This window comes from Crassostrea angulata, chromosome 5 (assembly GCF_025612915.1).
Source record: "Crassostrea angulata isolate pt1a10 chromosome 5, ASM2561291v2, whole genome shotgun sequence".
In the NCBI taxonomy this organism is placed as follows: domain Eukaryota; kingdom Metazoa; phylum Mollusca; class Bivalvia; order Ostreida; family Ostreidae; genus Magallana; species Magallana angulata.
Window position 1 is genome coordinate 48,740,820 of NC_069115.1, and position 26,477 is coordinate 48,767,296.

The 26,477-nt window shown below is 32.7% G+C and overlaps 2 protein-coding genes across 2 annotated transcripts; one reads left to right on the forward strand and one right to left on the reverse strand.

Annotated features, from left to right (window-relative positions):
- The first annotated feature begins 7,784 nt into the window (after positions 1 to 7,784).
- LOC128184741 (pre-mRNA-splicing factor SYF2-like) lies at positions 7,785 to 14,952 on the forward strand. The gene is made up of 7 exons (XM_052854318.1): positions 7,785 to 7,889; positions 8,482 to 8,562; positions 8,836 to 8,961; positions 9,906 to 10,023; positions 10,577 to 10,667; positions 13,256 to 13,354; positions 14,095 to 14,952. The coding sequence occupies exons 1-7, from the start codon at positions 7,878 to 7,880 to the stop codon at positions 14,258 to 14,260; spliced, it is 693 nt and encodes a 230-aa protein (XP_052710278.1). The 5' UTR covers positions 7,785 to 7,877; the 3' UTR covers positions 14,261 to 14,952.
- Positions 14,953 to 22,227: 7,275 nt separating this feature from the next.
- LOC128184740 (alpha-(1,3)-fucosyltransferase fut-5-like) lies at positions 22,228 to 26,015 on the reverse strand. Its single transcript, XM_052854317.1, has 2 exons — positions 25,876 to 26,015; positions 22,228 to 23,542 (listed from the first exon to the last, which is right to left on the reverse strand). Exon 2 carries the CDS (start codon positions 23,521 to 23,523, stop codon positions 22,348 to 22,350), a length of 1,176 nt encoding a protein of 391 aa, XP_052710277.1. The 5' UTR covers positions 23,524 to 23,542; positions 25,876 to 26,015; the 3' UTR covers positions 22,228 to 22,347.
- Between the last annotated feature and the right edge of the window lie 462 nt (positions 26,016 to 26,477).

Sequence of the window (26,477 nt, forward strand, 5' to 3'; positions counted from 1 at the left end):
TATCATAACAAGAAGTGTTTGTTTGCAAATCTTCCGTTTCTGGGTAACGAGCAGTTTTCATCGAAGAAATGTGGCATCTCCAGAGTTCTTTTTTCCTCTTTTTTCGACTGAAAATGCTATTACACAATTGATTTCCATTTTATCTGTTTCTTATTTACCTAGAAAGGAAATTAACTGTCTTTTTAACACAAATTGGTCGCTGCATGTCGTCTAGAAAAGAAAGGCAATTTCCACACGCTCTTCGAATTTTTCCCCACCACTGCACTAGTAATTTGGTCATTCTGTAATAGCCAGAGTAAAACATTTTAAATCGGATTAAAATTTATTATTTTTTTTTTTTGGTAAGCGATTTTCTGTCACGATCTTGTTTCACCTTCCCGTATGACATCGGCATCTTTATCTATTGAGGATAAAGTTACCTTCATCGCACAAAGAACAGGGGCGTACAAGGCGTTGCATATCCCCCACTCGGAGCAATGAAGACGAAAGAATTTCAATTCAAGTTAGAATATTAATTTTTGACCTGTATGCATTGTTTTCATTATAAATTTCACGATGGAAGTCAATATTGTGCTTTCATTCTATAAACACGACAGGTGCATGTTGGTTTCCAAATTAAGCTGCACATCGTTTTTTGCCTAAATCTTGAATCATTTACTGTTCTTAATTGCAAATTAGGTATGAATGGGTCCTGACTCCATCCTAAAAGTACTTTTATTTAAAGAATAAGTTTATTTTGATTTTTATTCTTGATTTATTAAAATGGAGTCTAGACCCATAATGGGTCAAATTATTAATTATTGTCAGAGAGTTTAAATTCACCCGTACACTAATGTGTCAATGTAGCTCAGTGTGATAGGCGGAGGCTCCTATCCTTCTCAATGGAGAGGATGTTCGAATCGTATAGACGGCGTTTTATTTTCAATTCATTTGCCTTTAAATAAAAGGTGTTCTGCTTTTTTGTTGATTATGAGAAAAATATATAATACCATTTATATAATGACAACAATTACGTAATGTTCATGTTCTGTATATACAATGTCGGATAAAAATAGCGCTAGCACATATATGAGATCATGTTGTAATGCTTAGAAAGCATCAAATAAAACAATTAAAGGAGATAAATACCAAGTACATGTATTATTGTATATTATTTATTTGTCAGAGAATGCAGTTCTATATTATACATGTACTGATGCACAGTTTCAAATGTAAAGATTTTTTTTATATATTCATACCGGTATGCCATTTCAAAATCCTGGGTACGGGGGATTTGTCAGGCATTGTACTCTCTTAACCTTTTCCAACAAGAGTGCATACATACGAACCAAACAGCCAAGGATTCTAAAACATCTCTATTGTAATACATGTCTTAAAGAAAGTTATAGTTTATATGCAGATGAATAAAAACAAATGATTACATTATATTTTTTTAAAGTGTATTTGTAAGTTGTAACACGATAAAAATTGAAGAAGAATTGAAGAGAAACAGCATGAATAATGAATTGGATGAATCGTCCAAAGTGGAAGACTTTGTTGGGTGATCATACCGAATCATACAGAAGATTCTTCATATCGTATTGACTGATCATACAAAAACATGCCTAGGTCATTCGGCAAACCTCGGCCAATATCATAAGATTCGACCGAGGTGTCACGAATAATGCAGAGGTAAGGTACATGTATGCCAATGTAATTATAAATACAAAATGTTGCTGTCGAAAATGTTTTATTAAAAATAAAATCACTGTCAAAAATAAAAACAATGATTAAACGAAAGAATATGCAAAAATCATGACTAATGTTCATGCCTTTGTATTGTTGATCTTATTTTATACAATGATGAAGAAGAAAAGGCATGCGATTCTGAGTCATTTTCATGCACTTCTAAAGGCTGAACCTTTTCTTTAATGAAGAAGAGGATGTCATGGTATTGATCAAATTAACTTGGTGTCCCCCGTGGATAGTATTTCTTCCACAACGTTTTGTTTTAAAGGAGTTCTACGCTTTCAGCTCCGAATACCAATAGGTCATAAATCTAATTAGAAACATTAAGCGATTAATTTTTACCTTGAGAAAGGCGCACGTTTCGCATGCGAATTCAGGAAGAAATTATTAAATGTGTTTAGAATTCTCTCAAGAGTTGCGGCAATAATCAAAATACATTTATCTTTTAACACGATTTAATCTAGAACTACCCAATGGCACCAAGAAGATATGTGCTCCAATCTTCAACTGTTTTTTTTCCCATGACCTGTTTAAATAATATATACGACAGTGTAAAGAAATATCTGTGTATTTATCACGGAGTGACAGAATTGAATTCTAAATCAGCACATTTATTAGAGACAAAGTATTTAGGAGGACCCCCTTCAGGAAAAGTCCAGTTTCCGTTCTGTCTAGTAAATGCATTGATTTGGAGCAGACTCTATGTCTTAATGCGCCCAGTATTACTATCTGCCTGCAGTAATGCGCTTTCTTTCCTTTTAAGTGAAACCCTTTCTAAGTCTAAATAGCTGTCAAAAAGACATTTGACTCGGCCTGGATTCCAAAATGCTGTGGTTAAGGGTTTTTATGTTTGTAAGTAATGGGTTAGAAAACCTTCAGGGAAGAGTTAACGCACAATAGAAAAAACGCTTTCGCCCTTTTTTTTAGCCTACACGGTTCAAAAATGTGAATTTGAAATAAAAAATCTAAACATTAACGCCAAGTTTGTTGAGGATATCAGCATGTCTTCTATCATTTGTTTTTTAAATATCATTATATGTCTGGCTATAACATAATATTATTTTTTCATACTTAATATTATCCTTTAAAAAAACCCAAAAACAACCAAAACAACAAATGTAGTATTATTCACTGAATGAACTATGTCACATAGCTTTTACAGTAATTTTGATGAACTTTTGAACCTTTTCTTTTATATCAAAAATGGCTCTATCTGTCAACAGTGATATCAAAATACACGATATAACAACAGCAAAAGTCTTGATATCCGTTGAGAACTGATACTGAGTCCTTCACCGCCAAAACGGTCAACCCACAAGACAACTGCAAATTATGGCATTAGACAGCAAAAGTAAACACAAGATTTATAACTCGCACATAATCAAAGAACAGTATTTCTAGCGTTCTGTCGATAAAGCTTGATTGAACGTAGCAATGACTGAGGCATATAATCCCCCTATCACATTATTTTCGCACCAAGGACGTCTTTTTAATGGGAGTCATTCTTTCTCACGAGGGTTGTAATATCCTTTTGCCGTTTCCCCTACCATTTCTGCTGGTAGGAGGCCGGTGATAGGGAATGCACCTAATCAGATGTATAAAAGGCTGAGTTTGAGTAAATCACAGTGATTAATCCTGTCTGAACTCGCGGACGGACGTTGGGCCCCATGACTTTATTTTTTTCTTAAACTGTAATTGTATAACACAAAAAAGTGGTCAGAAGACTTCTGGTTATAGCTAGCGTCTGTATTATTGTAGAGACATCGCTCTGTGTTTTTGATAACACACCATCCTCCTTCTTTCTGATAAATAGTTCTTATATTCACAATCTGTTACTTTAATTCTTTTCCACAATTCTTGTTTATAGCTTGTTTTACTCTTTTTTTTGGCTCCAAGTATTAAGTGGTTACTATTACGCTAAAGATCTTGTTTCGTAGTCGACGTCTATGGTTTCATAATTCCGTAGATTTTTAAAGGTCGTAATAAAAACTGTGCCGGATAATTGTGCCAGTACCAAGGTGATATTTTTGCATCATTCTAAGGTGCGTGTATCGAAACTCAAATATGTCATGCGATGATTGACCATTGCTTAAAACCACTTTTTTATTGATGTATTTCACCCGTCAGGTGAAATACGTACTTACCTTTGAAAATAAATTCCTACTGTACAGGAAAAACATATTTCCTCTAGAAAAAAAAAAATTCAATAGGATATTTGGAATTTCTTACCGAACAAAAAGAACTTCCTGAAGGATTTGAACAAGACTCCCATAGGATTTTAAAATGCGATGGTAAATCTTTATCTATAAAAATAAATACCTGTCAGGTGAGATACGTACACTGAAAATAAAATGGCTTTGTATGACAGTGTGCCGGATAATTATGCCTTTGCCAAGGTGGTATGTCCGCATCCGCTCTTATGCAGTTTCGTAAAAAATCATGTATACCAATTGATTGACCATTGCCAACAAAGTATATACATGTAACCTTTTTTAATGTATCTCACCTGACAGGTGAGATATTTATCTTGAAATAAACAAGCATTCTGAGAGTATTGCATAAGCAATATACACGTCCCCTACCGGTTTGTGGAAATTGTCAAAACATTGCACTGTTATGCAGAATATCGAACCCGAACATTAAAAAACTGGAATATAAAAAATTAATTTTCTCGAAAATATGTCAACCAGACGCTACAAAAGTGTAAACTTGAAACTTGATCTTTAGTTTGACATTTTGAAGCTGTTCAGCAAAATTCATATTATTCCTCAAACGCATAAAGAAAAAAAGTGTGGAAAACTGAAGTTGGACAGACAGACGGACGGACGGACTGACGGACGCAGAGGAAAGCTATAGTCCCCTCCGGTGAAAACCGGTAGGGGACTAATAGTAAGAATAATTCCTAAAGGAGAAATATTTTTCTACAGGAAATATTGAAGATCCTATAAGATTTTCAAAAGATCTTACAGAAATTATATTTCCTATGTAGAAAAAAAGTATTTCATGCAGGAATTTAATTCAAACGGGTAGCTATCTTATTGGAGATTAAGATGTCCCATCTGATTTTAAAATCATATGGGAGTTTTGTTTAACGTAAATCCAATCGGAATTTAAATTCCTATAGAAAGTTCTTTTATTCTGATAAAATATTCAAAATTGTTTTTCCTATATAAGAATAATTATCTTCCTGAAGGATTTTTTTTCTAAAGTAAATATCTCACCTGACAGGTGACATAGATTCTAAACCAATTTAACATGAGCGTTGCGTCAAAAAGCTATGTGACGTTGGCCTGTCCATTTCATTGCTGGCCACTCAGCCATGGCAATGAACAAGATTTGTCTGGCTCTTTGAGCTAATACTACGCATTATATTCTTATGCACATTTCACTCGAAACCAGCGTCATTTTCTGTCTTGTTTTGATGCAAGAAAAAGATAGCTGCGTCTTACCGAAAGTCTAATGTCTTGTTAACATGGTTCTTCCTCATCAAAAACAAAAGTAGTTATAAACTCTTTAAGAAATGGTCTATAATCTGACATTATATAAATAGTGCCTGTTTGGGAGAGAAACAGTTGAAAATGACACCCCGAGGAAACCATTGTCAACCGACGCGAAGCGGAGGTTGACAATGGTTTTCTAGGGGTGTCAATTTCAACTGTTATCCTCCCAAACAGGCACTCAGTATTTAACATGAAAGTATAATAATTCAATTTGGTCACATGCATCTTAGACGGGTGGAAAAATATCACCTTAGCACTGGCATAATTATTCGGCACAATTTCTGTCATAACCTTTTAAACACTACAGTGTTGATGAATCAAGTTTTGGAGACTTACAGTTGGGAGTTGTAAGTGATTCTAGTTATGTGGTTTCAAAGTTCTTATCTTCTGACTTTGTGTAACTTAAATGGTTCCCGCTCTGTGGTTTCTTAACACAAATTATCTCCAATGGATTAACTTTTTCATTCACATATAATTAAAAGATGCTCTACAAAAATAACTAGATTACCTAACTTCTTATCCGGAGTCGAGGTCATCTCTTCTATTGAAAAATAGAGGATTTTTGTTCACAATTTGTTTTATTTTAAAATTCATTGTTTTTAATTGCAAAAATATGGTCTATAAATAAAGTACGATTCTATGTACGTTGTTTAAAAAACGCATCAGATTAAATACCATGTGAAACGACTTGCACGCAAAGCTCATTTTATGCAGAAAATCAACTTCACCCCCCCCCCCCCCCAAGTCTTATCTCGTCAAGTTTGATTTCCCTGACTACAAAAGATTTATCAATGTGTTTACAAGTCAGCCATTTTTAGACAGTTGGGACACTTATGGACGCTCTTCTTAAAAATTTGAATTTTTTTGCCTCTTAGGGGAATCTTACAAACTGTGAAAGCGTGAATTATTCATTTTTTTCCAGGGAAAGATATCTTTAAATAAAACTAACTGACGAATTTGATGATGAGGCTTGGACATTTGTGACGTGTCTATTTCTAATGTGTTTTAAAGGGACATGGTCACGATTTTGGTCAAAAATTATTTTTCCGATTTAATGATTAAGATGTTTCATAACGGCATTTTTAATAGGCAACCAAAATTTTATTATAATTTGCTGAGTTTTAAGCGAGTTACGAAGTTTTCAATTCTTTGCTATGTAAACAAAGCTTTTGTTTACATTTTGAATGTTAAACTGAAAATTCCAGTTTTAGACCTTAAATGAATGTGTTAAACGTTAGAAACTGTTTATTTATGCTTAGAATGAATAAGAAGATGGACGAATCTGCTTGAAAAGAGTTTTTACTGGTATATTGAACTTGTGTAAACAAAAACAGGGCACGAGCCTTGTTTTCATGACAAAGAGTTGTGAACTTTTTATCTTGCTCATAACTCTACGACTGACTCTCAAACTTCACTTGATCATTAGAAATACATGTACATTCCTAAAGCATTGTAAATAATAAAAATATTAAAATTGAATTTGACCAAAATCGTGACCATGCCCCTTTAAAAGTACATTCACAATCGTGTTAACACGCATTGTAGTATTTGGTTTGTGGTTGAGAGAGAGAGAGAGAGAGAGAGAGAGAGAGAGAGAGAGAGAGAGAGAGAGAGAGAGAGAGAGAGAGAGAGAGAGAGAGAGAGAGATTTTGTTTTAATTCAAAAGGAAGTGATTTCATGCTTACAAGTATTTTAAAACACGTCCTGGGAACAAAAAAAAGGAAGATTCTTAACGAGGCCGAGTACAGAACGAAATGAAATAAAATGCACTGATGTTCTAAATGTACTATTGGAAGATTCTGGTACGCATAAATTATAGTTCGAATCAATATATTCCAAGTATTGAACCTACTAGGCCTAGTGTTTAAAGATTACAAATCGATGTTCGTTTTCGATGAATATTTAAAAGAATTATGAAAGATGTCGATGTCCTTATTTTTTTTCCCTCCATATTTCTGTCACAGTCTAATGTAAAACGGATACATTTATTAATTAACGGAAAACAAACTAATTTCAATTAATAAAAACGAAGTATTGGTTCATTATGTATTGTGTGAATGAATGTTTATTTCTTTCAAAAAATATCAATGGTCCTGTACATGAGGTACCTAAAAAAATATTTACAAATGTACAAATATTATTGCAAATATCATTTTTTTTATCCCAACGATTCAAGGGATTAAGAGAATAATAGACTAGTTATGAGCCTTTTAACTCAAAACCAATATCGTATACAGATTTTGAATAAAACATTCTTCAATGGCTAAGTGGTAAAAGCACCAGACATTTGTTGACTTTATATATAGAACTGTTTTCTTTAGGCTGAAAATTCTATGCCCTGAAAACTTGAAGAGATTTATTTATTCATTTATTTGTGCACTTTAAAATATTCAAACTGACTATAGTAATATATTACTTTTGCAAAAAATGTATTATATAATCAATTTACAAAACAATGAATTTGATATTTTACTATTTAGTATTAAACGAATTGGCATTGCCTAGTCTTCAAATTGCGGGAATTTATATGCCGGATACTTTTATTCTAGCTTTTAGGACGCTCATATCATTTCCGGAAGAAATTTCGTCAAAGTGAATTTCACCCAAAACATATTGCCTTGTCAAGTTTGTTGAGATATAAACCTGAGTATGTCAGAAAAGGTATTCAAAAGATATTTTAATCTACTAAATGATAATATTTCAATAGAGTTTATCATAATATCAAATACTATAATAGTATATAGAATTTATCAGCCAAACTTCTTCTATTTTGGATAGTTGTCGTCCGATGTGCGTTTTATGTAAACAAAAACAACTCATTAAAGTGGAGGCATATTTTTTTTATAAGACGACAAATACTGATCTTCGTACATAAACGAGTACTCTGGCCTTTAACAGAAGGAATGAACTAGTCAAACTTATTCATGGTTTCAATCTATTGCTTGATTGGTCGGTTTATAAAATTTGTTTATGTTGTTTAGCAATTTTGAACTGTTAAGCTTGGTTGTCAATCTTAAAGAAAGAAATTTTAAATGTAATACACTGTAATTAAAACTATGAGGGTACAATTTTTTTGTGTGGTAGAAATTAAGCGAACTTGTGTCTTTAGATAATGATCAGGGACCGTACGTATATACTTGTTAGTACACTGTATATACGTCCCTGAGTATATAGTTGTTAGTAAATACGTCCATGATAATGATAAAAAATTGGTTTTTAGCAACTGGAGTCAGTTTGTTGTTTGTTTTTACAGAATAATGATGAAGCAGGTCCGTCTACAAGTAAAAGTAAATTCAGTCGACTTCAGAGGCTCAGAGATCTAGAGTTAAAAATGGTATGTGTGCATCATTCACAAAATTATACTGGTAATTTGAAGTTTTTAAATTTATCAAACTTTGAAGGAAAAAAGAAGAGCAAACAATGAATATTTTAAAATTGTATTTTCTTTATTCATGTTATTTGTTTTCTAAATTTTCTTAATGACCAGGTTGTTTTGACCTTGATATGAATGTCACAATAGTTTGATTATCTATATCATAATGTTCGTTATGGGTAAAACTTCTTGAACTTCTATTAAAAGTATTTGATGGTTTTGGGATATTTATAGAATGAAGCGCGTAAGCTGAATCATCAGGAGGTGGTGGAAGAAGACAAGAGGAGCAAACTCCCCGCAAACTTTGAACAGAAACGGAAGAGAGTGGAATGGGAGGAGGAGCAAGACAAGAAGAGAAAGGTCTGTATAAAAGAAACAACAACCATTAATTAGAACCTTTTTAACAAGAGCTTGGACTTTGGAATGTATGTAACAAACTCCAATTTGACGAAGGTGGGGTCTACTCATGGTTAACTGTCCAATCATTGGCTAATAGAAATGAATATACTGAATGCAATGACACTCGCCCGACCTCCTCCAGAGATGTATATTTCGCTGAGACAGCATCAATTTCACACAGCAGATCTTGGCAGACAATTTTCCGGTTTTAACAGGCTATGTATATTAATGAGCTTCTCTTAGCAGAAAAGATGTAAGCAGGTCAATATTTGTCAACTAGTTTTAATGATCAAACTAGGTAGAAACATCCCACAGAAAGTCCAAGCTCTTGTTAAAATGGTTGTAACTGTCACTCAAATGCATAAAAAACTTCAACTCTAAATATGTTAAGATGCAGTAATAAAGACAAAGGTTATGCAAAGTCAATGTGTATTCATGTATTGAAGTGATGAAATTTTATCTTGTCTACACGTACGCTCACCATTGTGTTTAATTTTCTGACCAGGCATCGGTATAAAATTAATTGTCAAACTAGGGTTTATTCTGTACACAGTAGTTACATAATTTTCTAATAGTAACAGGTTTTTTTCTCTTATATTTATTTTGATTTGATTAATGTGGATACATTCGAATTCATGGTGGCTCAGTTTTCATATGTCCCACTCATCCACAAATTAACACCCTCAACAAAATATGAAACACCTCATAATTCATTAAAGATGCAAATAGGCCCCCAAATTTATGCCCCAAAGAACCCATAATGAATTGACAAACCAGGTAAATTGGCCTCAACAAAATTCAATGATTATACAGTTTTGCAACTGTCATTTGTATATTGTATGTGCATGTTCAATTAAACAGTATTCCATTGCTGTTAACATTCTGGCAACTCTTTATCTATTCAGGAAGCGGAGTCAGCTGGGGAAGAGTTTGACAGAGTAAAGCTGCTGGAAGTGGGAGCTGACGAAGCAGAGAAATGGGAACGGAAAAAGAAGAAGAAGAACCCTGACCAAGGCTTCTCAGGTAGGTATACATAGGAAAGTTAAATTACACTCCCAGTGAAATGACATTTGAATATTCTCCTTGTTCTTATTTACCATAGAGTGCAATCTACTTGTCTTTTAAGATTTCATATGAAGTAACTTGATATAAAGACTATACTGTAGATTCCTTATTAAATGCAACAAATTAATATCGGTGTCGAACGGCTAGAAGCAACTCTCGCGGAATTTATAAAACAAAAAATTGGTGGTCACCATTTTATATTCTCGCAGTTTGATACAAAACAGCAGAATTGCGAAATTAAGTACCGGTACTTTTGTAAAATAAAGAATTTCCAGTAAATTGATATAATTTTATTTATTCAAACTATCTTCAAATATTGGCCCTTTAGGAGCATATTGTAGGTCTTCTTTATCAGTTTCAAACATTTTATTTTAAGACTGTACAGTATGAATACTGTATACAATGTATTGTCACAATCTTATTTTTTTTTAATAATAATTTTCAAAACTGTACTTTTTTGTGAATAAAGTACCAGTAAGTTTGAATTGACAGGTGTTTCTTTGTTTTCTAGACTATGAGGCTGCAACATTTCGTCAGTACCAGAGGCTGACCAAAGAAATGAAACCAGACATGAATAATTACAAACAACAGAGAGAAAAAGCGTAAGTTCGCTCTTCAAAAAACTTTTTCATGTACCAGTACTGCTATTAACCATAGACACAAACGTTTCATGACCATCAAAGTCCTTTCTCTATTAGTTGTGACTGGGCACTTAATTCTTAGACCCCTTCATTTTTCCCTCTTTCTCTCCCTTTCTACATCATGTACACTGTACTGTAGGGGGATTCTCTGGACACTTATTCTGTTATTCCCCCTACGTATCTAACAGAGAAATATACTGTTACATAAACCTGCTAAATACTTATGTACAAATCTGAATATATGTTTGATATCTGTATATTTTTCATGTAACAACCTGGTTATTTTTTTCCTTCTATCTTTGCTGTATTAATGACATACTTAGCATGAAACATTTCATGTGCGGAAATTTACTTGTAAATGAATATTTTTCTCCTTTTTTTGCGTGCTAAATTGTAGTACCAAAAAAATTCCAAAATGTATGTTGTACTAAGCCTCTGCGCAGGCCCACTACCTTCTGTTTTGTTACATATATATGATTGAATAAATGTTTGGAAACAAAAAAAAAAAAGTGTACACTGTACATGATCCTTTGATCCTTTGTTATCAAAGGATCTTTGTTCATAGCAAAAAGGTGTGATTTACTATTAGAACATATAGATAGTTTAAGGAGACCGGGTGGTCAGCAAATTTAACCATCAGATCTTTCTATGTTTTTATCCCCCCCCCCCCAATGAAATGGGAGGGGCATAATAGTGTTACCCTGTTCTATCACTCCATCCTTCCATCCTTCTATCATTCCATCATTAACTTTCTGATCATTATCTCAACAACTGTCGCACAGACTCAAATTTGATGTATGGATTTATCTTATAAATACACCAGTTAAGTTTGAATTTGGTTTAAGTCCAATAGTTTTTTGACAGTTAACGTTATGCCTCTAGAACTTATGAAAAATTGGGAAATTCACTTTCCGATCATTATCTCAACAACTGTTGCACACATACAGGTTGAGTTTGAATTTGGTTATGGTCTTATGAATTTTGACAGAGTTGAGCCTCTTGAACTTTGATAAAAACAAGATATTCTCAGTTTCTGCTCTCTAACCTTTGAAGGGATGCATATATAAAACTTATATTTTATACAGGTAACTCTCGATAGCTCGAAGTCCATGGGACCGAGGAAAAACTTCGAGGTCTCAAGAGTTCGAGTTTTCAAGAGTTCGGAATTTTCCAGGTTGGCCGACGGGTTTTAAATTAGTCTTACCGGATGTTATGATTCAGCCATTTATTTAGTGCTAACCTTTTACGCATGTACAACGTTTTCTTTTCAGTAAAATATACAGAAATGGATGTTTTTCTTTAAAACTGAATAAAACAACTATTAAATAAATTCATAATAATTATTTATTTTATGCATTATATTAAGACCAGATTGCTCAGTACTACTGTACTGCGAGATGATCGACATGTCATAAATGTGATTACTGAGTACCACCCATTGTTCCCACTGTACAGGTCCTTCACCAGCTGTAAGAACTTGTTCAGCAATAATCATTATAATGACAATGATGCTGCTAAACATAATTTTTACAGTTTTATAATTTTAAAATTTGACCATGGCTCAATATCATCGTTTCGTCTCAATTAATTTCTCATTTTCATTGCGTCTCCAAATTATCGTAAAACGGTTGGTGTTGATTATAGATTAGGTATCGGTATGGGCAATCATCAAACAGTTATTACCTTGCAGGACAAGTGTCGCCTAAATAAACAACCCGTGACACTGGTCCCGCGTCTAACGCCTGGAGCAATTTAAATGACCAAGTAGGTGTTAATTAGGTATATAGCGCTTGGAGATACAGGGCGACTTCAAGATATCGAGAGTAAAAAACTATAGATTATGAATAAGGGGGACTTCAGTTTGACTTCGAGGGATCAAGGGTTTCGAGATATCAAGAGTTCGAGAAATCAAGAGTAAATTTGCTTAGTTATATAGGGAAAAAAATCGGGACCCTAGACTCACTTCGAGCGATCAAGAACTTCGCAGGATCGAAGTTCGAGCCATCGAGAGTTACCTGTACATGGTTTATTTATAAGAAAATACAGATCATGTTTGAATTGAGTTCCTCTCTGATGATTTTTGACAGAGTTATGCCTCTTGAACTTAGGAAAAAATGGAAAATTCTTAGTTTCCACTCTTAAACTTTTGAAGTGATGCATATAAATCACTTTGATAAAATTGATATTTCATATAAGGTTAATTTATTAGAAAATACAGACCACGTTTGAACTTTGTTTCAGTCTGATGATTCTTGAACTTAAAAGAAAATGAATATTTTTCAATGTATTCTGCAATCAAAGAAATGTTATACTAAATTTTTCATTTGAAATTTTGGTCGCCTGCGGGGGCATTTATGGTGTTACGAAACATCTAGTTTATATGTGGCTCTTCTTTCAAAGGAAACCGATACAGTCTAAAAATGGCCACAACCATCTTGCCCTCTTAAATACCTTGTAAAGAAGAAAAATGCTAAATGCTTTTTCCTAAGATGAGCTTAAAGATTATATTTTATATATTTGCACATTGTAAAGATGTCTTTGTGTTGCAGAGGTGAGGAGTTCTATGCCACCCGAGATACCCTGGGTCTGAATCAATGGAAGGATAAGCCGGAGTATGTGGACAGAATGGTTGATGATCTAGAGAAGCAGTAAGTATTGATACAAAATTGTCTATGTTTGCATTAGAACAGCAGTTAGTAATTGTTAATGCAGAATCCCAAATGGTTTATGATCCAAAGAAGCAGTACTAAGTAGATGCGTAATAAAAAAACCTTCATGTTTGATAATTTAAAGAAGTAATAAGTACTTGTGTAATAAATAATCCTCTGAGTTTAATAAACAAGAGCAGCAAGTACATTTGTAATTGTTCAACAATTGTACTAATGCTTGAATTAAACCCATTCTTTTCTTTTAAAAAGTTGATGTATAGATCATATTGCAAAATCGGCACAATCAATTGAAAGATTTGTAGGTCTTTTAAGCTGGTATGGGACACTTCCATATTGTGACATATTGTTTATCCAAAAAAAACAATAAAACCAAGTTCTTTCCCAGTACTGTCACCTGACAGTGTAGCGCAGTGGGTTAGAATCTGTACGTTATGAGTATGAGTTTGAATCCAGCTTGGAGTTTTACAATTTTTACTTCTCCAAATATTTTTACAAGCTATTTTTTGGCTAAATATTGTAAAATTTGTAAGATTTTAAAGCGTTGAAAATATTCTAATATTAATATACTTTAATCCACATTAATATTGACAGGTGTCCTATACCACCTTAAAATCAAAGTAAATTATGGATTATTTCCCTTTAATGAATGAGAGAGCTTAGTGAGTATGTTGGAGCAGTGAATTTTTTAGTATTATTTTTTTTAAAAAATTTCTTTTCAGAATAAAAAAGAGAGAGAAATACAGCCGTCGCAGAACATTTGATGAAGATGCGGATATTGACTACATCAACGAGCGTAACATGAAATTCAACAAGAAATTGGAGCGCTTCTATGGAACCTACACAGCCGAGATCAAACAGAACCTGGAGCGAGGGACAGCTGTATAGGAGCCGAGGCTGGGGGTATAGGAGCAGACAGCTGGAAGTGGGTGTGTCAATGTTGGCACAGACCCCAAGGACAGGGACCCTACAACAAAACGTGTTGTCAATCTCAGTTTTTAAAAAAAAAATTCTTAGTTATTTCTCCCAGTGTATGTACATTGATACATGGCATTATGTCTTGTCATGTACAAATAAAACGGGAGGAAGAAAACATCCTAGACAGGCAAGGTTGAAGCAAGAAGACTTGTGGATAACATCAATATTGATTATTTAATACTGTAACATTTTACTTGAGTTGCATGTATGTTTTATTCAACTGAGATTTCAAAAGTTTCTTTAAAAAATATATATATTTTCATGACTGCTCATACATGTATATTTCATTGGTATCATGATGGATTTAAATGTTTTGAAATTTTTGTTTATATCATGATGATTTTATAGTTATACATGTGTATTTAAAAAAAAAAAAAAGAATGATTATTATAAAATTAAAATTCAGCTTAAAATTATAAGCTGAATCATTTTGCTTAATGTCCAATCAACAAGATATTACTAATTTCAAACTGTTCTTCACTTGTAAATAATTAATTTTGTTTTGAGAGAGAGAGAGAGAGAGAGAGAGAGAGAGAGAGAGAGATTATTATATGTTTGCAGATTCTGATTATATCATAATAAAAGCTCAGATTAGCTCAGTATTTTATGTATTTAATTATTAATGACATCTATTTCTGTGATTTTTTTGGCCCTTTGAACTATACAACTATTGTATGCATGGTATGGTTGATGAATTTCTAGCTCTCTGATTGGCTGATATCCAACAATCTAGAAAAAACCAAAAAACATAAACATGTGCTCGTGAATTACAAGTTAAATATTACATTTATTAGACTAAAAAAAGATCGTCCATTGAAATTTCGTGTTTCTTAAAGTTAAATATTAATACACATTACATGTATTTCCCTTTTATCTCTGACTACCACTGTGTGCATATATAAGGCTGATAGCACATTCAGACATTTCATTCACCCGAACACGTTACATTTGATTTGTAGAAATGCATTTTTAACAAAAATGACAACCACTACACTGGTAAGGAATATCCATTGATAAAACAGACTGAAATTCAGGCGCACATATTTCAGAAATCCTCAAAAATTGCAGAATGTATTCCTCTGTCTGTTATAACATTGCTCATGGGCAAACCACATACTGAGGCAAATCGTGCAATGACGGCATGGATTTTAAAAAGGGAGTGTTATTAGCTCACCGAGACAAAGTTGTGGGGAGCTTATGCTATACCCCCAGCGTCGGCGTCAGGACGTGGTTAAAGTATTTGTTGCAGGTCCTGTATCTACGGTAAGTTATTACAAGTCCTATCTTCATCAAACTTGCATGGATGATGCATCTGGACCTTCTTATGGTCTTGAAAGATTTTGATGCTGGGTCATGAATTTCAGATGCTGCGGTTAAGGCTATAGGAGCAGATTTAAGTTTTTGGACCAGGTGCCCTTTGATAGCCTTTCTAAGTTACTACTGGTCCTAACCTCACCACACTTGATGGATGGTGGGTCTTGTGATACTGATGCACCTGACAGGCTTGAATGCTGAATCTGAGCCATAGGTTTCGGATGCTGGGAGAGGTTAAGGTTTTTAGAGATGGTTAAAGTTTTTAGAGCAGGTGCCCTCTGATGATTATTTTTATTAGATATTACTGGTCCTAATTTCACCAAACTTGCATGAATGGTGCGTCTTATTATACTGATGCTCCTAACAGGCTTGAATGCTGAATCTGAGCCATTGGTTTCGGATGCTGGATGAAGTTAAGTTTTTTGGATCCTGTCACCCGTAAATTGATAATAGTACTATTTCAAATATAAAGGTATCTTCAGATGCAGAGCCTGCACTCAATTATCAAGGATGCTAAAAAAACTCCCTCCTCACTCAAACTTGCTTGATAGATGTGTTTGTTGATATTATAATTCCTATTATAAGTATTGTATGATAGGATACACTATTGTTTTATATGATACAATAATATGTTTTATATATTATTTTGTAAAAAATTACGATATGATATTGTATCAACTTTTTGGTGTATTATGATATGATATTGTGTCATGATATTGTAATACATAGTACTGTTTATTATGATACAATATTGTATACTATGATATTTTATTATATATTATCAATTTACATGATATTGTATCATATGATATTATAATATATACTATCAAACATATGAGTCGACCATATTTGTTTAATACATTATATTGTATAATATGATACGATATTTTATGATATGATATTGTATTATATAATATAATTATATCATATAAAATGATACAATTTTTGTATCAAATCATATTGTACCTTATGATACAAATCAATTATGTTTCATGTATGATACAACATCATACAATATAATATCATACTTTATCATACACCATCATATCATTTGTTACAATATTGTTCTGTATTAATTTATATAAAATTGTATCATATGATACTTTATTGCGTCATGTGATTATACAATTATTACTGATTTTTAGGTCAATACGATGATTGTCTGTACTTGCGCAGTTCGTCAACTGTTCTTAGTGATTAAAAAGGCATTATACTGTTCTTGTATGAATACTTTTCAAACAAAATAACTTGTAGGACATCGTATTTACTGCTTTTATATCTTTTGGCAACGTGTTTGGCCAGTGTTGGGCAGAAACAAGCTAGTTCAAGAAATGTTTACGTTTTTATCATCAAATGTACAAAATGGCCGCCTATCCCCCTTAACGTGTTTGGGTGAATGAAATACCTGAATGCATTAACTGCATGCATATGAATAGTGCTCTCGGCTTATGTAGGAGATGGGAAACGATGATTGTAATATGGCGGTAGTCAAAGATGAAAGGGAAATAATGAATATTTTGAATGTCACAGGGTGATTTATTCATTGATCCAATATTTATTTTAATATATTGATATATAATGTACTAATTCATATATCATTTTCATTATCATCTATAAACATAGTGAATTACAGTTCACTGGAATTTACAAAGCTGCGACATACATTTCATTAATATTCATGGTGTTTTACGTTCATTGGTTGAGTTTGGAGTGTGAAAGGTCAAAGGTGTTTGGGTCATGTGAGAGTTGTATGATTGGTATAATGAAGTAGCGTTACTATTGGGCGTTGTACCAAGAATAACAATACTGATGGTTCGGATTTTCATATATATATATTCTGTGTTAAAATGAACAACCCTGAAATATACAATGAGAGTGTGCCTTATAATATGCACAACATGGTAATGATATAAACAATTTATACGATGTACATAATCATATGAGTTATCGCTCTCACATAAACAATTACTTCATCCATGTAATTTCTACACGTACATATGCAATATTACTAAATCATATATTTATACATTTAAAGATTTATCATATATATGCATCTCTATAATAACAACAATTAATAGATTTATTTAGGTAACAAAATATTGTAATACCTGATTGTGGATCAGGGTCCACTTCAAATAATTATGACAAATGCTGTTAATCAAGTCAGGATCCTGTTAAACAATAATGTGTGCGTATAGAACACTATTTTTGATAAATACCAACAAATAATAATTTCATTATCTGCTTTCACACTTAGCATTCTCACTGAATAGTGTTTATGTAAAAACTATAGACAATCAAAAATATTACGCTATGTAATTAGAGTTTAACTGTGAATTAAAAAGTAAAAGAACTTACAGTATGAGGTCATGTCAGAAGTCGTATTTATTTGACGTATAGTCTCAGACATATAATGTCCACCTCTCCTGAGCTCGACAAAAAACTAGCCCTCACTCGAAAACTACCTGCCGCGCACCGCGCGAAAATTCTCTCAGCCAATCAACAACCAGAATTAAATATAGAATTGACCATTTGCTATTTTTAACTTTAAGGGATAACACGTATAACACAACTTTTTAATATGAATGATTTTATTATTGTAATGATAAACGTTAATTTGTAAAGCTGAAATAAAAAATGCATAAAATAATATTTACGAAATTCAACACTATCACAATAATAGGATGTTTTATACTTAAGTGCGCATGTTTGGCGCCAAATTCCCAAACTAATCCATATATCGTCTATTTTATAATAGTATCACCAGGTAAAATGTAAATTTTACATGTTGCGAACATTTTCTATAGTTTAAGCTTGTTGGTAAATTTACGTTATTTACTCTTCTTAATTATCGTGAAATTCCTCCTGACTGTGATGTGATAGAATGATAATATCTATATATGATTTTGCTTAACTTGTTTTCACTGCTATTGATTATGTTGGCCCAGAATGAAATCATTCTAGTAAAAATGGTTATATACAGAGGAAATCGTCCAGTTTCACCATATACCATGTAACTAGGTGTACAACTTTTCAGATTAAGTATATGTTTCAAATATTTTAAATGGACACGTTCAATAATCTCAATATTTTCATAACCCCAAACTTAGCATGCATACAATAAAACTGGTACAACAATTTTATCAAATAAATCTAATTGACAATCAATAAGTAAATTAAAAGTTCTTATCTTCCTTATAACTCCGTACATTGATTTCTGTGCTTGCTCACATAGCCGTTTTTTTGCTTTGAAAAATGAACCTGTTCTTGAGAAAATTACACCGAGATAATTAAATTCCTTAACTATTTCAATAGGTAAACCATTATATGAAAAGACATATTTGGGTTGACGACCTTTAGAAAATACAACAATTTTTGTTTTACAAATATTAACAGCAAGTTTCCACGTATCACAGTATCTATAGAATTCATTAAGGGCAAACTGGAAATCGTTTGCAGACCCAGCTAAAATAACAGTATCGTCTGCATAAAACAGGATTAACATTTTTGAATATAAAAAAAGTTCCTTTTCAATTCCCTCAGTAATTGTAGACAGTTCAGTTATGTTTTTATCTAACAAATAATCTTCTAGATCATTTATATACAAGGAAAACAAGAATGGAGATAAACTTTCTCCTTGTCGTACACCGACATTACAAGTAAAAAGATCAGATGAAAAACCATTAATACATATTTTTGATTTTATACCTTTGTACATGTTTTTTATGTATGTAAAACATTTACCATTTATTCCACTTTTAAGAAGTTTGTACCAGAGCCCATCCCTCCATACTGTATCAAAAGCTTGTTTGAAATCTACAAATGCACAGAATAATTTCTTTTTACTGTTGATCAGTGCGTGTGTTAAAAACTGCAGAACTAGAATATTGTCAAGTGTGGAAAACCCTTTCCTAAATCCCGCCTGACTTTCTTTAATAAGTGAAATATCATCTGCAAAATGTTCAATGCGTGTTCCTAAAATATTAGTAAATACTTTCCCTAAGCAACTTAATAAAGTGATTGGTCTATAATTTTCTGGATTAGATGGGTCACCCTTATTTTTATATATGGGTCTAATAATGCCTATTAACCATTCCTCTGGGACAATACCAGTATCAAAAATAATGTTGAACAAGTTTTCATACAGTGGTAAAAAATTCGACATTGTAGTTTTAATGTGTTCGTTCATAACATTGTCATAGCCAGGGGCTTTGTTGTTTTTTAAACTATTAATTGAATTCACAATCTCTTCCCTAGTGATAGGGCTATTAAGTAATTCATTCACCGTATCCGATTGATCAATAATATTATCACATGTTTCAGCGCCTTCATTTTCATTCAATACTTTAAAAAAATTATACAATGTATCAATATCCGCAGAACATTTTTTTGTCTTATTTGAATTGTTAAGAATGTTCCAGTATTCTCTAGTATTCAACGCACGTAGATTCTGCAATTTATTTGATAAGTCTTTTCTGTATTTATTTAAGGATTCGTCCAAAACTGCTTTATAATGTTTACTTGTTAACTTTAAGGTCGCCTTATTTTCTGTAGATTGATTGCGGCTGTGCATACGCTTCGCTAAATGAAATTTCTTCCTTGCTGTCTTACATTTGGAGTTAAACCATGGTTTATCCTTGGAATTTACAGGAGCACTAAGTTTTTTCCCAAAAGATTGTTCTGCCGTTGTAATGAATAATTTACACAATTTTGTCATCACCGTTTTAATATTTTCCTCATTCACAGTATTTGATGTCTTTAAATGTAATAGTTCGTCAGTGATCCTTTCGACGGTGGAGTGATCTAACTTTTCACGGAAAACGTCTGCATTGTTTGCTGACCAAAGTTTCACAGTTGGTTGGTTTTTCGCAGGTAAAGAATTAACAATAGAAGCGGTGACATTTGTCTTGATAGAAAAAGATATAGGCTTATGTACATCAGAAAATAAATTACAAAAGTCTAGAACTTTAAAATTACATAGATACTGAAACAGCTCTAGACTACATAAAACATAATCTACGGTACTACTGTTTTTGCACGTGAGTGCACCAACACCAATATTATTACCAACTCGACCATTTGCAATAAAAAAGTTGTTATTTTTACAGAAGTCTATTCTCTTATAACCAAAATTATTACATACAGTAACAGTACATCAAAGTAATCAAGTGTAGCTTTAGGAAAGATACTTATTAGAAAGGCAGGATTGAAGGACAATGGTTTCAGCTAAGAAATGTGTGTTTGACACTAATAGAGTTAATGCAATTACATAACAATTAGCGGATTAACGCAGGTGAATAAATGTGCATTTACCTGGACAATGGTCAGTTAGGTATCAAGAAATATATTCTCTTATTGGATGATTTATACATGTCAATTATTTAGAGGGTCACGCCAGTAAAATAATATTATATGTTTTATAGATGATTGAGAGTTAATCTAAGAGGGTAGAGAGTCAGAGTTGATAGTTAGAGGTTAAGAGTCAAAGTACAAGTCGTCCGTCTAATCCGTTACGTTTTCCCTCACTGTCATATGTAGGTTAACAATAAGTTAGAATTAGTTATAAGCGAGTTTCCCCTTTTTAATGTGTACGGAGTGGAGAGTAACTGTTTATATGATTGTGTTGTTAACTGGAATAAATGTGGAAAATACAGCGAGTGTTGAGCTAATTCCCTAGTAATCGCCCGGTACGAAAAATACCCCATACGGTACATACCCGGCGGTTATAATAGTGATATAAACATCTGCAGTTGCTTTAACTTATCTGTTAAAGTAATTAATTATTTAAAACATAAATTAATCATATTCAAAAATCTTAAAATATATTTAATGTGTGAATCTAAGCTGTGTGAGTGTGTATTTTATAATATTCTTTTCTGTAAAAATTACTGTTACAAATCACCATAATTCTATACATTGAAAAAATATGATATATTCCAAGAACCTAATAGCTGAGTTGCTCATTAATTCGACAACGATATTTAAAGCGGCTATGACAGTGTCAGCTTTAAACTCAAGGATAATATAAGAGTGTCACTGAATCTTGACTAGAATGTTTCATTTGTTCTGTTATCACAGCAGTTTGACGGGGAATTTCGTATAAAACTGTTCAAGTGGCTGAATACTCAACGAATCAACCATTAGATCTACCATAAAGGGACATAATCACGATTTTAATCAAAAATTATTTTTCCGATTTTTATGTTCACATTGCTTTAGTAAGGTATTTTCAATAATATTTTATTAATTGATGTTGCTTATCAAACTTGCTGACAGTCGAGGACCCCCTACCCCTTTCCCATTACCTTCCTCGAGTTAATTGTTCATGCATTTAAAATCCAAAAATTGTGATCAAAAATGTTATGAAAGCTTTAGAAACTTTTTTTTTGCTTCCTGTACTTTGGTGAATAACCAAAGGAAGCTTATGTTTAGGTGACTCATTACACTTTGGAATAGTTTCTCAAATCAACAGAAAATTACTTCATGATAAAAGATTCATCGAAGCATGCAAAATACATCAGAAGTATGTACATGTAAATCAAATAGGCAAAAATATATATATATAATTTGGCATTTAAACACTTTTAATTCCGAAAGTTGAATAAAAAATATAAACCACATGCAGATTTTAACTTCAATCTCCTACATTAGATCTCCTTAACATTAAAAACAGACGACGAACATCATGGCTTGATACAAGTATCATTCCAAATCCAAGAACTAATATCTGGTATAATTTTGCCACTGGTTAAAGAATTTTCCTGAAGTCTAGAACACATTGGACATAAAGCTACTTCCCAACGAAATCTACTTCCTGTATATTTGTCCTTCTCTTTTAAATATTCGGAATAAAGAGTTTCGTTTGATCCAATTCTTTCCAAATCTTTAGCTAATTCTTCAGGAGACGCGTAGTCTAGCATATTGATGTACGTTCCGTTTGGAATGTATTCACGGGCATTTTTAGGTCCATTGATTATGGGAATCATAGGGAGATCGTAAAAGAAGAAATTAAATAGTTTCTCTGTAGTGTAGTCTTTGCATATTGAGTTTTCGACTGCTAGGTAGAATTTGTATTCTTCCGCAAACTTTTTGTGACAGTCGGTTACCCCCGCCGACCGCTGTCCACATTTAAGTTTTCCACATTTACCATATACATCCACACTTATGTACTTCTGGAGTTTCTTAACGTATTCCTCACGTTTTGAAAACGAGTTACAATTGCTTACAGCCCATGATACGGTCTTGTTTTTTCTTTTTAACACTTCAGAGTAGTTCCGGGACAAAGGAATCTCTCGCTTCTGAATTTTTCCATAAAAATAGGTGAAGTCAGAGTCTCTTCTATATGTCATTGTCCATGAAAATTTATCTTTCCACTCCGGCCTTACAGAAAATAGAAAAGGAGATTCTATCGAAAAGAACGTCCAAACCTGACCCTTCTTTTTCTCTGGAACTTTTGAAGGAAGTTTTTCCCCACAGAAAATAACTCCCTTTGATTTTTCGTAATTCTTGTTATTGGTATATATTGTGCATTTTTGTTTTAAATTGGGACATCTTGTTGAATCAATAACTGTTGACTCGAAAGATATCCAAGATGGCTTATTGTAAAATAATATACCGATGTTTTTGGTGGAATTAGATTTGTAATTTGCAGAGTTAAGTATCTCTTGATTGTAATGACTGGACACGACACTGTTCTTGTTTCGGAAGATTGAGGTTTTTGGCTCTGGCGATCTTTTATGCGTATCCTTATTGTTGAGTCTTTGGTGGAAATTATTCACCACTAGATTTCCTAGAAGATGTATTGACAGAAATACCCCAAGCACAAGGACAACATACTGCCACTGTATTCTTCTCATCATTCCACGCTCAAAGGACAACCTGTTCAAAAAATAGATTGAAAGAATGAATGACAATCAATTGATTTAATAATGAAACGAAGTTCGGTCAAAACATCTACTCGTCATAAACGCTATTCTAAATCAGACAACCGTTCAAAAAGAAGAAAACAAAGACAGCGTGGTTTGATTGACTATCACATAACCAAAAGAGAAAACTTTCTGATCTTAAATAATCTATAGAATATACTCGTATGTAAATTGCAGTAGACAATCACCATCACAGCTGATAAAAAGAATGATGTAATTTACAATATCATAACCATTATAAAAACAACATATAATATATGCCATTGGGCAACTAGGATATAGCCAATGCTGTGGTTTCATTAATATTCAGATGTATCAATTTTCGTGGTTAAAGTGAAAATCACAGTTTCAAGGATAGGTAAATTTATGGCCGATGACCATACCAACACAAAATGTTAATAGAAATTGCACTTCAATGAACATCCAATTTTGTAGATCAACTTAACAACGAAATTCACGAAAATTGGTGTTCAGCGAATATTGGAGAAACCACAGTATGATACAGTAGACAATCATCAAAACAACAAATACATAACAAGGTGTAATAACCACTCACCAAAATATTCCAGCAGACAGTCAAAAAACCGAAATCGTAAAAAAAATGGTTATTATGCAGGGAAAAAAATCATCAAAATAATAGCTACACAACATGATGCATTAAACAATTTCAAAATTAACTAAGAAACATTTTGATACTTTGGACTTTCAGCCAACCAATAAACCCAATAAAACTACGTATTTGTCGTGTAAAAATGATGCAAATGACAACAACCTACCAATGTAGACATGATATAATTATTTTATTCTTCAATATATTAGCATACATAAGATTCCAGATTGTGACATTCATGCAATGAAATGGCCTTAGTATTTTTCTAACTTATTGGATAAAACAAAAGCACTAAATGCATGTCAATTTTCCTCGAATTTAATTCATTTCATGTTTCGTTTATGTTGTTAGTTTTCTACAACGATCACAGATAAGTTTTTGATTCTATATTTGAACAAACTGACAGATTGTTTTAGCATATTTCCTTAAGTATAAGAAAATATTGCATCATAAAACTGATTAGAATATGTCAGCCTACTAAAAAAGAACCATGAAATTGTTTTCTTTCAGGCACAAATTAAAATGGAGGTGTCTTCTTTATCTTATCGTCCATCCTTTAGCTTTTTGTTGCATATCTAAGGCGGTAGATGCAGATTGATGGATGATTTTTATTAATAACAGGTATAATGCACCGTTTTGGTTGAATCGGTTGTAAGCGTATATGTTGAATGACGGATCGGGAGACGGGGAGGATCGCAAAACAATTTTACTGATTAAAAAAAATCACATAATGTGACAGTTTTAAATAAATCCAAGATGGCGGCGATGTGAACCTTGCGTTATATTAGGTATATGGTATCTAATTTTATTATCAGAAAAATTAATAACGTCAGGTGCCTGTGCTAATGATTTATTAAAATATTATCGCAAATGACAATTGTGGAGTGAAAACTTTACAGAAAGGTAAAAGTCTGTGCTTATTTAGACTATGTTTTTATGTCTGGATATATACCTTCCATCAGGGAAAATGAGGAATGGCAATTTGGTCATCAATGCAATGCAACGAAATGGTCATTGTAAAACATTTGTTAGCAACCATAAATGAATAATTAGGCGATGGTCAGCTTTGAACGCATTTAGATCAATAATATGCCATTGTTGATGGGTAAATGGACTTGTGAACAATCAGTTACGATGGATAATTGAATATAAAATTGCCTACAATGGATTGCAACTTTCTCTTTCAAGCTGATTCTATAAAAACGACATCCTCACCCTTGCCTGTCTTAAATATTTCCTGATTAAAATTTACTAGCATTTTCAGTGGTGTATTTCTAGGTAGTTGGTAAAATATTCTTTTGTTAATAGCAGTATATTATTTTCTTTGAAATAATGTATTATTCATATCATATAAGGAAAAATCAAATTTCTGAGATTTGCTTTATTGTAAGCGTATATTGAGGTTGGTACATGTACCATGACTGAATAGATTCAAATTTATTTGATAATATATTAGGGAATTTTCTTCAGATAGTTTATTTTTCTTGTGGAAATTCTTTCCATATGAAGGTTGACAAAAATGCTGTGTAGATATAAGTGTAAAAAAACAACAATTCAAAAACAACGAAATCAGAATTCTGTTGCTTTAACGTTCACATCATCAATTTATTTTAAATAATTTGATTTTAATGGGTATAAGAAAATCATAACAATCACAAACTAAATTTTATATCTACCTATATCCGTTGTCTTTGTTAACTCCGACCCTGTAGAAACTGTTACAATGTCAATAAGCTGTATGGAACACATTATACATTGTTGTTTACGTTTTATTATCTTGTCGTAAGTTATTCCTTTTTGCGTAACCCCATTGTAGCTACAGTACCGGCAATGCGGATCCCGTATTTAACTCCCTTGTTTATTTAGTTAATCCTTTCCGCGTTACACCATCACGGTTAGTTAATCCTTTCCGCATTATACCATCGCGGTTGGTTAATCATTTCCGCGTTACACCATCGCGTTTAATTCATTGTGGTCCTCGCTGCAGCAATGTTTAAACTGCGGTGGTGTGACCTGCCGTTAAACAGTGATCAGAGATTTTTACCTGTGCACTTTTGGTTAAGGGGACGGCCACCTAGAATTGAGAGTCGTTCTTTACTGGCCATATCAGATGTATTGTTGCTATTGTTTTCATTTCAAGCACAATGATAACGTAGTTAATGCATGTTTTCAAAATCCAAATATCAAGATTTTAAAGAAATTCAAATGTAATCTAAACCCGTAAAAATTTTCATATAACTGTGTATATAGCTATTATTTCAAAAATACTTTTTATTTT

Bases quoted from the DNA above. Each gene is read 5' to 3' on its own strand.
- LOC128184740 (XM_052854317.1), bottom strand. From the start codon at position 23,523: ATGATGAGAAGAATACAGTGGCAGTATGTTGTCCTTGTGCTTGGGGTA.
- LOC128184741 (XM_052854318.1), top strand. The intron at 8,962-9,905 runs GTCTGTATAAAA...TTATCTATTCAG, and splicing joins AGCAAGACAAGAAGAGAAAG to GAAGCGGAGTCAGCTGGGGA. The intron at 10,024-10,576 runs GTAGGTATACAT...TTTGTTTTCTAG, and splicing joins CCCTGACCAAGGCTTCTCAG to ACTATGAGGCTGCAACATTT.